Source organism: Rissa tridactyla, chromosome 13, assembly GCF_028500815.1.
Source record: "Rissa tridactyla isolate bRisTri1 chromosome 13, bRisTri1.patW.cur.20221130, whole genome shotgun sequence".
Lineage (NCBI taxonomy): Eukaryota > Metazoa > Chordata > Aves > Charadriiformes > Laridae > Rissa > Rissa tridactyla.
In genome coordinates, this window is record NC_071478.1 from 11,633,521 (window position 1) to 11,646,530 (window position 13,010).

At 43.8% G+C, this 13,010-nt stretch overlaps 1 protein-coding gene across 1 annotated transcript in view; it reads right to left on the reverse strand.

Moving 5' to 3' along the window:
- BCR (BCR activator of RhoGEF and GTPase) overlaps nucleotides 1–13,010 on the reverse strand; it is a 107,059-nt gene that overhangs the window by 35,163 nt on the left and 58,886 nt on the right. The window contains exons 3-8 of the mRNA XM_054220019.1: nucleotides 10,920–11,024; nucleotides 10,214–10,399; nucleotides 5,651–5,758; nucleotides 3,841–3,901; nucleotides 2,884–2,936; nucleotides 2,396–2,536 (exon numbers count right to left, since the gene is read on the reverse strand). Of these exons, the coding sequence (XP_054075994.1) occupies nucleotides 2,396–2,536; nucleotides 2,884–2,936; nucleotides 3,841–3,901; nucleotides 5,651–5,758; nucleotides 10,214–10,399; nucleotides 10,920–11,024 (654 nt within the window). The remainder of the gene's footprint in view (nucleotides 1–2,395; nucleotides 2,537–2,883; nucleotides 2,937–3,840; nucleotides 3,902–5,650; nucleotides 5,759–10,213; nucleotides 10,400–10,919; nucleotides 11,025–13,010) is intronic.

The following is a 13,010-nucleotide window of genomic DNA, read 5'->3' on the forward strand; positions in this document are numbered from 1 at the left end:
GCAAAAAGGGAGGAATACTGTGCTGATGAGCCTGAACTCTCTCCTGACCTGCACTCCTCTCCTTCGCAGCCTGTCACTAGGGAGATTAACAACTGGCTGCTTTCCTCAGTTCAAAGCAATCCTGAAAAAAAGAGCTGGAGCAAGAGGCTGGCAAAGGAGATTTGACTCCTCCCCACAATGCACTCAAAGGGGAAAAATATTCCACATAAAAGGCAAGGACTGGGAAAAAAGGTAACTGAGATCAGCACCTAAGCAATACACGAGGGGAAAGGGCTGTTTTCCCTCCTTCCTTTCCACCAAGGAAATTTCAATGGGAGGAAGACAAATAATGAAAAAAGCCATCAAAGCAAGCTGGTGATTCATTAAAATAAAAAAAATACATTATGCATCGAGAGCAGTCAATTACGAGATGCAAACTGCACACTGTCCTGTCACCCTAGGGGAAGCACAAGCAAGACTAGTGGGAGGAAAGGATAAGTAGAAAAGGGAAGATTTACAGGCATAAACAAAACCCAGCTATGACCCCAAGCTGAGCAGCTTATAGGAAGGAGCAGCCATCACTAACCCACACAGAATAGCTGGGAGCAGACTTTTGTCTCTGGATTACTACACAGAGAGTGAACATACCTACTCTCTAGACACAGAGTGGTGTCAACTGGGGCGTTACCACTTTGAAAAAAGTGGGATATTGGTGCCAAATGACTAAAGAAAGTATCCACCATCAGATTCCCGGAGTGGAAGGCAAACAGTGGGAAGCATCAGAAGCAAGTCCTTTTCTTCCCTGGGCTCAGTGAAAGCTACGTGCAATGAAGGAGAGCACAAGGGGTTCCCAGTCCCCTCTAGCACACCCACAACCCTCTCCTTGGGTCTCCCCTTCTTTCCTTCCCCACATCACACGCAGAGTCACTGCAGGACCAGTGAGTGTGTGAACAAGCCTTCTGAGTCCAATCCCGACAAGCCTCCCCTTGCTGCTTTCTAAGATCTGAAAAATACACCGCTGCAAAAAGAGATGATCAGGAGCATCCTTCTGAGCCTGCCCCTCTGTCTGGGCTCTGGCACCTCATTAGGATTCTGCATGACACTTTTCAAAGCCTCCATCCCTCATTGAGATGCTGACAGACAACCGGAGAACATAAAATGCTCCCTCCCCTGCGAAGGGGCATTCTAGCCTGCGATTTCTGCTACAACTCAATCAGCATCCACTTTAACGAGGCCATCTACTATCACTGAGGCCCTGGTGACTGATGTCTGAGCTCCTACCTCAGCCTTCAATTGCTCAGCCCCTCCTCTTCTTTTCTCAGCTGCGGACTTCCTCAGTTGACAATATGAGACAATAAGCAAGACTTGCAGGATAAAGTGCGCCAAATTCCCAGTACTGCAGCTTCTAGCCAATCTTTGTCAGCTGAAAATCAGTTTAACAGCTAAAAGTAAGCATGTTTAGCTGACAGGATTTGGGAATACATCATGAAGTTTCATGGTATTTTAACAATCTCCTGGGCTTTGTAAGAGATGTTTTTGTACAGGGTAATTTGGGTCACTTTTGATCAGCCAGTGTCTCTGGCACACTGCCACAATTCCTCTTACACGTATACACTATAGGAGATGCACCCCTCTTTTGTCCAATCTCCTTCATCCTTCTGACTCTTAATACTTCTGTCAGTCCTGGCCTTTCCTCATCAGGAAGGACTGAATTGCTTTCTACTGAAATTACGAGGCAGATTAATCAAGCCCATTGAGGCATGCAGGACCTTACCGTTGTGTAGCTCTATGCCCTCCTTGCACAACACTGCACGCAGGTAAAGAAACCGCATATCTTAGAACTTCCTGGGTGTAGTCCAGCTCCTAGCAGAGCTGAGAAGAGTTATATTACACCCTTAGGAGTTCAATCACCTCCCTTAGCTTTCCCAACCCATTCTGCTTGTTTTGCTTCCTAGTCCCATTTACAACATTCTTCTTTAGAAATGAGGAAACAAAAAATGAGTTTTATGGCAAGAATTGAAGATTCTGGAAAACAGCTTTTCCTAATTTTTTATGATTTCCGATGTTTCCTCACCTTTTTCTCCTCCCAGGCTTCCTGTTTGGTTTCAGTTTGCAGGTAAAATACAAATGCATTTAGCACATAGCAATATGCCAATATGCATCATAGAAATTATGTATGACAAATGATTTTAACAGTGCTAAGGAAAAAACTCTTATTATACTTTTCCTCTGGGTTTCCAAACTGTTTTGTGGAAAGAAAACAGAGGAGCTGTACCACATCCTTTAGAGAACAAGGACACTGCATAAACTGTATCTTAGCAACAAACGAATTAATAGCGTTAACTTCCTAGTCCGCTCTACAGAAAAGACACAAGTATTTAGAAACTGAGAAAATAACGAAAGCAGGAAGACTCACCTCGCCCTTCTTTACAGTCATGGACTGCCGACGAGGAGTGATCTCTTCATTGATGCTGGACAGGAAGTTCTGTGAGATCCGCAGAGCGTCCTGCAGGAGTGGATGATCAGGGTGGCTCACTGGAGTGTGCTTGAGCAAATCCTGACAACAGGAACACAACAGACAGAACCATGAGCAGCACTGGAAAGCAGAAGGGTCTGAGGGCCCCTGACTACAGCTGTAAGACAAGATGCTCCAGCTTCTTCTTACAGATTAGAGCAAGGCTTTATCTCTACAGGAAGAGGATAATACTCTGCACTTCTTGGAAACCTCACTGAGGTAACAGCAGGGTCCTACCTATGGACTCCCTGCCCCTAGTGTAAAGGGAAGAGGCTCTTGTGCAGCATGACAGGTTTATTTTCGCAGTCCTGTAGCCCCATGGAAAATTTGAAGGGCAAAGAAAATAAGAAAGGGGCCTAGAGTTCAAAAACTACCCTTCAGATACTTACATGGAGGACAAGTGTGCTGCGAGTCACTCGATCCACTGGCTTGTATAATAGAGCTGTGAAAAAAAAAGCAGCAGGAACATAAGGGAGAGGTACCTAAATACAGCCCCTACAAAGCAACTTGCCCAATGTAACTGAATGTAGAGGCACAGGTTTATTCACCAACGAGCTACTGTCTCTAAAGTTAGTGTGCTGAACAGCCAATAAAACACACATGAACACACAGAGGAAATAAACATGCTCCACAGCAAACAGATGCCCACTTGCAAGCACGCCCTGCCAGACCACAGATGAGGAGCACACAAGGTAGTACAGAAGAACGGCACACAGCATGGCATACTTCCGGCAAGTCCCTGGCAACCTGCCTGGTCCCACAGGTCAGAATCAGGCATTGCACTTTTAAAGTCGCCAAGGAGATCCCCGAAAGGTTGGAAGTGCATCCCTCCCTTCTGGAGTTCAGCATGACCTGTTGAGTGCTTCCAAATCCTGATAATAGGCCAAAACAGGAAGGGGATTGGCTTCTATATTAGTGAGTATGGAAGCTTATTATAACATGAGTTGTCTTGTACTCATCCACAAGCACCATAGAACTTGATCTTGACCAGGCTTTCTAGATGCTACTACAGGGCAAACACCATATAACAGTAACTGCTATGATCGCATTTGTGCTATCACTGGGTAGCAGATGTTCTCTGAAAATCACAGCAGTCCTTTGGTTGGCCTATTTTTCCCCAGAGGGACTGATGAGGTTTTAAGCTGGGCAGGGGCTTCCCCATGCATGCATGCAGCTTACTATGCACAAGCTCTGCTACTTAGCAAAAGGGAACTGATTTCCCAGGTAGAGCCAGCAGAGACTCCAGAACCCTCCAGCATTTAAAAAGAAAAAGGGAGAGTGGAAGTTTAGCAACAGCCTCCACACTGTCCTGACAAACCACAGTCTCCTCTGCATCGATCACTCACTTTCCAAGGAATTTTTCGTCGTCTGATCTTTAGATTCCTTTGTGCTTCTAGCTTTTAGATTCTAAAAGAAAAAGAAAACCCACGTAGCAGATGGTCAATCACCTTGAAACATCACATGGGATCACAAGAGACTATCTGCTCCTCCAAGGGAGGGCCTAGCTGTGAATGGAGGACAGCCCTATCACAGTTCAAGTCACTGAAGGAAAAATATGCTTTCCTTCTTAGTAAATCCACCATTGCCATGTCACAGATGCCCACACATCTCAAATATTAAGCAATTTTCTTAGGAGTGCATGTCAATAGAAATGCAGCAAAGCAGGGAACCACCTATAGCAACATGGATGGTGGAGTTTTTAAATCACTTGCAGGAGAAAGATGTGTCTGTAAGGATGCAGCCATTATCACAGCATGTGTACACCACCAATAAATAAAGTACAGGATTGGGATTCAGTACCCCCAGGTTATACCTCCTTATACCTGTACTCAGAGCTGGGTGACCTTGGAGAGGTCAGCTCTATATCATGGCAGAAAAGGAACAATGCCTGCACTCTTCTCTTTGCACATGGACTGTGAAGGTGCATGCATTAATGTGCTGAGCTCTGAAATCCTCACCAGGGCACACATGCAAAAGTATCATCACCGTCGTTCCAAATACAGCAGATACTAGGATGATTTCAGAATTATCCTTCAGAAAAGAGCAAAACCGAGGGATCACATTTGCACAGAGCCCAGGACACTGGGGTCTTAATGTCTATTCTGTCTTCTAGGGACTACCATAATACTATCTGTACATATTACTATAAATAAATGGGAAAGCCCATGAAATATGTTTTAGTACTGAATGAAAAGTAAGCACAGGGGAAGCTTCTTTACTAATGAGTTGACACCACTAGAGCACAGAAGTTGTCAGGCAATGGACCAGAATAACCTCATGGAAATGTTCAGGAAAGAAGACATTTGCACTCCGGTGAGTAGTACAGCAGGTACCAAAAGTCAAGCCTTCCTTCCCCCATTTCACAGAGGGAACATGTTTTATTTCACCTCTTTATTATAAAAATCGAAAAGGACGTGCAATATTGAATGTACTCAGGAGTTTATTCAGAGCAATAAATGCCGCCAGTGTTATTCAGCTCTGATTGTTTCTAAGGACACATGCATGAAGTTCATGTTTTCTTGGCAACCGAGTTCTTCAAGATATAATCACCGCAATACAAAGAGTCAACCATGCACTGCAGGCAAAGCTGGTGTCCTGGGAAGTCTGAAAAAGTATTCAAAATGCTTTGACACAAGGTACTCCTCCTAAAGAGGGGAAATCAGATTAGCCCAATGAATAATATCATAGATTACGGTTGACACACTTGCCTTTTTAAACAGGGAACTACCCTCTCCCTTCTCTCCACGCCAGTGAAGCATGCAATTCCACTGGCAGCCATAATTCAAGCCATTAAGGACGGGTTTTTACACCACAGTCAGCATCATCATTAGCAAGAGAAATATTTGAGAAACTCAAATACAGCTTTCCCTTCTAGAAATGCATGAAGGTGGCACAGAGCTGAGAAGTTCAAAGCAGTGACAGCTTTTACAAGATTCCTGGGGTGGGGACAGCACATAAAGGCTGTCTGTGTGATCACCTCTATTAGCCCAAAGCATAAATTGCTGTAAGAACATAAGCTGAAGCAATGAGCCTACGGGAGCTCACAACTCCTCCAGAAGTCAGGGCTGCAAAGATACTTGGAGGATAGACAGGAGTGACATCGCAGAGTATTAGTCAGATCCAGACGGCTTGTGTGTCTGAATACTGTGACATTACCTCAGAGATTTCAGCAAACTGAGCATTGGCTTGGCAGCATTTCTCTGCTGTCTCCATAGCAACTTCATAGTTATCCACAAAGGCCCGGTACACTCCCAGCTGGCTGGCCTGCAGGAAGCAAAACAAAATAAAATAAACGCTGGGGAAGAAGACAGTTTGGGATGGCCAGCCTCAGTATCTAATGATCAGGTCGTGTTCCTTCATACCACTCAATCGCAGGGAATGCTGAGCAGGCCCTGAAAGACACCTCTGACCTGCCAGCTTTGCTTAACCAGGGCAGGTACTCCCATGCACCCAGTTCCATCTATGCTAAATAAGTTCACAAGTGAAGGATATGAAAGCCTGTGAGGATGACACATCCTTATTACTGCCATCTATTTTTCCCTTCTGAACTGACAGATTAGTATCTATTAATATTTTAGCTCATTGATGTAACTGGAGCTGCTGGCTATTTGCCTCAAAATATGAATCAGACAGGAATGATTCAGCCCAACAGCACAAACGTGAGCCCAGTAAGCTACTTGTTGGCTTTTGCATGATGGACACACTAACTCAAACCCAGATATTAACCCATATCTGCATTAGTGAACATGGTCATAAGGGTGGCAGAGTGCTGAACATACAGAAGAGAGATCCAGAGCACAATCTGTTTGGAAGGCAGGGGCTGCAGCACTAGGTGATCAAAAATGGCAGTTTTTCCAGCAGAAGGAATATGCAATTGGTCCAAAAGACAATGGAGCAGGCCTCAGAGTGCAGTAGTAAGCCATTATTACAACTGAGTCTTAGCACTGATCGCAGGATGTCCCTGACTTAGGAATTGCAGCCATATTCATGCCGGAGAACATAAGATCCAGGTCAGAAAATCCCTGGGTAGCTTCCAAGCTTGCCTGGATTGCAGAGCTGGTTTTCATAGAATCATAGAATTGTTAGGGTTGGAAGGGACCTTAAAGATCATCTAGTTCCAACCCCCCTTCCATGGGTAGGGACATCTCCCACTAGATCAGGTTGCTCAGAGCCCCGACCAGCCTGGCCTTAAAAACTTCCAGGGATGGGGCTTCCACCACCTCTCTGGGCAACCTGGGCCAGTGTCTCACCACCCTCATGGTGAAGAACTTCCTAACGTCCAGTCTGAATCGTCCCATCTCTAGTTTTAATCCATTCCCTCTAGTCCTACCATTACCCGACATCCTAAAATGTCCCTCACCAGCTTTCTTGTAGGCTCCCTTTAGGGTACTGGTAGGCCATTATAAGGTCTCCTCGGAGCCTTTTTTTCTCCAGACTGAACAACCCCAACTCTCTCAGTCTGTCCTCATAGAAGAGGTGCCCCAGCCCTCTGATCATCCTCGTGGCCCTTCTCTGGAGATGTTCCAGCACGTCCATTATCTTTCTTGTAGTAGGGGCTCCAGAATTGGACGCAGTACTCCAGGTGGGGTCTCACGAGAGTGGAGTAGAGGGGGAGAATCACCTCCCTCGACCTGCTGGCCACACTTCTCCTGATGCAGCCCAGGATACGATTGGCTTTCTGGGCTCCTAGTGCACACTGACGGCTCATGTTGAGCCTCTCGTCCACCAGCACCCCCAAGTCCTTTTCTTCAGGGCTGCTCTCAAGCCAGTTGCTGCCCAGCCTATATCGGTGCTTGGGATTGCCCCGATGCAGATGGAGGACCTTGCACTTGGTCTTGTTGAACTTCATGAGGTTGAACAAGAGGTTTTGTGTTGCAGAGCTGCACAGGCTGTGTTCTAAACACCTCAGTACCTTGAACACATTTGCAAGTGCATGGTCAGTAGTGAGCCAACAGGTGGAGTGCTGTAAAAAGCTCCATTAAAAAGAATTTTGTTACCAGAAGACCCTGCACTTACCTTATTGTCTCTGCAACTTCCCTAACACTTCTGCCCAAGACATGCAACAGACAGAGCAGTTAACTTTCCCACAGACTGTGCTTTTTTTCCTCTCCTGCTCTCTCATAATCATTGTGTTCCCCATTCTCTACGGAGCTTTGTGCAACTGACGATGGAAGAGAAAAAGCCACTCTCGGGAGAACTTTCCCTGCACAAATTTCTTTAGCTAAGAGAGGCTAAGAAACAGCAAGCTATTTCCTAGAGCACGTTTTACTGAAAGATTAGGAACCAATCTCAACCCTCATACAAAATAACACGGTTATGGCTGAAGCTGAAGGAAACTGCGCTCACTTATGCCAGGGATGACCTGACCCCAACAGTCTGGAGAGAATAAAATCTGGTTTTGCCACTGGGGCACAATTTCGTGAAGAAGCAGGGCTTATGACATTCGGATTTGGATGATGCCAGATAACACAGCAGATCTTTAAAGTTTCTCCATTCCTGTGTGGCTCTTTCATTTCCTGCTAACTCATGAACAGTCTTTTCTAAGCTTTCATTTTCCTCCTCTAAACATGCTGCCATGAAAACATCTTTTTCATTGAAAACTGAGCTTCCAATCAAAGCAATAATGCCCATGTACAGTTTTCATGCTGGTTTAAGTTTTCTCTTTTTCAACTGAAAAGAACACATTGAAAATTAAACAAGCTTTGGTAGAAATAATTGGCTTCTGGTTAAAATTTTTTCCATTCCTGAAAACCATCAATGATAATATTTGCTAAATATTTCTTCATTTCTAAAAACAGTTCTAAAGTGTTTCCTTTCTACTTATTAAGAAAATAGACAAAATATTCCCAAAACTGAGAACCATATTTCACTCCCACATGCATAGCATCTTTTTTTCTTTTCCTTAGTTTCCACAGGAAAAAGGTGGAATAACAGTCACTGATGTTGCAAATGGATTGTACTTTGTGCCAGACTATATGAAATTCTAGGACTCCTTGCATACACTTCTAGAACTTCAATCTACGGTGCTTTGTTTTGCATGATATTAAAGAAAATTAATGTCCCCAGGGATCACAGGATAATAACAAGGATTCCAGTGTTTATCATCAGATTGCACAACATGACCACAAGTAAACAGTCTGCTCCAAAAGATTTGATGTACATCCTGTAAAGATGTCTTGTGATGCCTGGTGTTCTTGCTGTCTCTCTCCTCTAGCTGCCTCCCACTGCCTGCCAAGAATTATTAGCTTTATCTCATTGAGCAAAGAGTTCACAATTCCCACTGACACTGTACCAAACCAGACACTGAAACTGCTAAGCTAGCTCAAAGCTTCCTGCACGAGGGCAATTCGCTCCTTTGCTTCCAATAGGAATCCAACAAAATCAACAATTCTGTTACAAATGCACAAACATCGGGGAAACATAAAAACAGAGTGCCAGAAGGGCTTAACTCCTGAACCTCCGACCACCATCAGCAAGAAATGTTCTTAAACAAAGGCTAAGTAGCTGTACGGTGAGTCAAAGCTTGCTTGACAGCCAGCAGTGGTAAGGAATATATTCAGGTCTTCTTCAATTAGTATTATCTTCACTGCTGCACTACACTTTCAATACAGTTTGTGAGGCTTCCACTTTCAGCAGCCTTCTGTATCTTTGCTTCAGCAACCAGCAGCAGGTGGTTTTGTCTTCTTAAACCAGTTGCTCAAATTGCATACCATGAACTACTCACCAAGACACCAACTTGACCCCTCCTGGCTAAAACATGCTGGCAGTGAAAAGCTGATTCCCATATTTTGATCTTGAACTGCTGGTGTGGATGGAAAACATCATCTCCCAGGCCCATCTTCCCCTGCTCCATAGGGTATGGGGCTGGTGCTGGGCTACACAGCTGCTAACAACTGAATGACCTTGGTAAAGCACACTCCCCATCCAATAAACCCCTCACTGGAATGTCACTCCTAGCCTGAGAATCAGAGGCACCCCAGGAATGCAGAAATTCTTTTCTTTTCTAAAAAGGAAAAAACAGCTCCTTTAATCCTTTGCTCTCTGCACATGCTAGGGGAGAGGCTAAAGGGGCCAAAGGAATCTCACAGAATGCAAACAATTCGTCATCTGGCTCAGAAACTCAGCAATTTTAATTCAGCCTCAGGAATACGCTGTATATGTCTTTGTCCTTTTCTGCACTCAGAGAATTTTGTGGTGGTTGCTTGGAGGATTCTCAGCAGCAGGTTGACCGCATCAGCACAGCAGCAGCAAGAGGAGTATCAAGGCCAGGATGGCGGTAGAGAAGCAAAGCCAAAGGTGATGACCATAAAACAGAGGAAATCAGCACAAGATAGAGGAAAGCACCAGAGAGAGAAGGAAGTGAGGGAGTTCAGCCATAATGAGAAACACTTAGCTGTCAGTGTTAAAAAGTATACTTTTCAACCCTGCTATTCTCCCACCTTCCTCTAAAGCAAATGGTTTGATGACACTGCAGACACCCTGGAGATTTGAGATTTCTGTGAAATTGTATTTGTATTAGTAGCAGAGCTTGCTGGAGTCTTTAAACAGACACTTTTGCTGTAGGCCCTTCACTGCAGCGGCAAAGCTAGAAGCCTCTCATCTAACTCAGCTATGGGCTTTCATCCCTTCGGTCTATGCATAGTCACCAAAGGGAATTTTACCAGCACCCGTGAGATGAATGAGAGGTAACAGAAATTTTGGTGTTGGTAGCTGACTCACCAGCTTTTGGAAGAGGTCCCCTACACGTTGCTGGTGGCTCCACTGCTGCACTCGGGGAAAGAGCCCATCATAGAATTCTTTGTGAATCTCATAGAGCTCAGGCACTTTGAAGAATATTGTCTCAATCTGCTGACTAGTCAGCACAGGCTGAGAGGTGGTGGCAGCTGCTTTCAAAGGCTTCATAGGCTGAAATGAGGAAAGAAGGAAATGGTTATCATGCAAACCAAGTACATTCACCCTTGCCACATTGCAACACATCCCTCCAGAGAGTTGTTTTTCATCCTATTAATAACTGATATTTGCATTCACACAAATCCCGAAAGCTAGACATTAACAAGTTCTCTCATGGGGATCAGCCACTCCTGGTAGGTAGATTTTCCCAGGATATTAATGGTGCAATATAAATCCCTTTGCACTCCATTTCCTTAATCTCTGTCCAACTGTACAGCACCGTGTCAAATAATTAGCACAGGACACTGAAAAACAGGGCTCCTGGATACTACCACACTAGTAACTCCCTGGTTGTGCCATATCCAGCCCTTTCTTTAAGCCTCTCTTTCTCTAATGGAGGAAAGGAGTAACAGGTACCCTTTGCACCCAGCAACTTGTAACCCATGGTATGTGAAGTTCTGGGCAACTTTGGATGGAAGCAGCAGTGAAAATTCAAGTACCAGTGTTTGAAATGGTATCTGCCACCAGCACTTACCAGCAGCAGAGCTTCCAGGTGGCTCAGGTAGGTTTCCTCACTGGCTAGGATTCCTGACAGGACCCATTTTCTCATCTCCAGGCCTTTCTCCAGGTCTGGCTCACTCTACAAAAAGGTTGTTAAGGAGAAAACAGAAAAATAAAAAAAATAAAAAAAAAGAAGAAAAAGGGGGAGGAAGAGAAAAAAAACAAGAATGAGGATGGAGAGTAAAAGATATCATTCGGCGGACCACAGCATACTTGGGATTTTGGTTTACTTTGAGACTAAAAACAGCAACGAAACAAAACCCCCACCTGTGCTCAGTGTCCTGTTTCTAGAAAAACACAAAACATTGAATGAATTTTTATTTACCAGCAACTGATTTCACTTAGATTATTTACAGGTGTTAGCTTTAGTCATCCAACTTTGGTGCCTCAATTAGACGCCCAGACTTCTTCACAAAACACAGAACTTAAAAATCAGAAGTTATTCTCCTAAACAAATCTTAGGGACTCTTGGTTATGTGCAATTTTCTCTTTCCTCCCACAAGAGTCCCCTATGATCTTATTCCAAAGCCATGTTTCTCTATGCAGACAGGATCACTTCCCCTGCATCTACACAGATGCACATGAATATACAGCAGTTACAGCCTGACATTGCTGTTAAGATGGCTGTTCTTTCTCCCACTCTCTACTATTCACTAAATTATTTTTCAGTGCCAGCTTGCACAATGTCTATTTTTAGTTAGAGGATGGAATAATCAGCACTGCTTGGAACGCACATGCTGGTTTTCTTATTGGGATTCCATGAAGGAGTTCTTAACCAAAGCAACTGAAGAAAGAGAGAAAAAAAACCAAAAAACCCCACATTCATGGGCAAATGTACACATCAAGAGAAGACTAACATCACATGTTAAGAGAAGCAGTAATCCCCTCTGTTGAATTTCAATTATCTTTCCTCTCAAACTGTTACCTGAAAAATATTTAACCTGATAAAATTAAATTGAGTATTTCCATAAACTCTGAAAAAAGTGTAGCCGAAAAATGGAGGTTATAAATAATGAGAAACACCCCCTTTTACAAAATCCTATTTCCCATTCTTTTTATTTCTGTCATTCACACAAATGGCTTTTTACAATTCTTGCAACCTTTCATGTTGTCAAACGTCTCTAACAATAGAGTCAGTAGCTGGATCTGAAAGGGCAGATACTTTTCAAAGGCTTTAGGTAGGTCTTTTCAGGCTCCATCGTACTCCTCTTAACATCCAGAAGAATATTCAGCTATTGATTTCAGCAGCAGGAGGATCAGGAAACATAGCAGTATGCTCCACTCTACTGACTGAACAGAAAGCCCTATAGCTGACAAAAAAAGCTACATTTAATTTAGGGTCCTCTGCTTTGAACCCAGGAGATGTATCCATGAGGTTCATTATGAAGAGAAGGTATCTTGGCTATAGGTAAGTTACAGTAACTATCACATTCTGAGTGTGATTTTGAGCCTACGCACCACATGAATAAAGAAGCGGATCCTCACGCTCCCAGATATTTCTGGATTCAGTCTCACCAATAACCATCCTGGTTTTTGCATGCTTTCATTAAATTTCACAAGCTATTTTCTAAGCTAAAAGACCTTGCAGCAACTACTTCATAAAAAATTTTTGAGGTGTCAAATACCACCATCACCTCTTAAATACAAGTGGCAGACAGAAGCTGTTCTAAGGAAATGAGTAGAATTTACACACACATCAGGTACGACATGGAAAGAAGAACTTGTCTTTGTATCTCACCCTTCAGTAAGGTTCAGTAAGAACCACAGAGCCTTTTAAAATCTTGAAAGGGCATCTCAAAGAAGCTAGGAATTTGTAATTCGGCAGTCGTGTTCAGAAGATTTCAGAAAAACACCAGTGACAAACTACACGGTAAAAACGAAAGCTGCAACAGATTCTATGCATCTACAGAGCACCTGTGCGACTGGCTGTTACAGCTCAGACAGAAACGTGAAACAATTTTATGACCATTCCTTATGATTTCTGTATCAGTACTGCCTGGATGTTCACCTCATAGACCATTTTGTAAGGCATGGTACGTACACGTAATCAAGACAGCCCCAATAT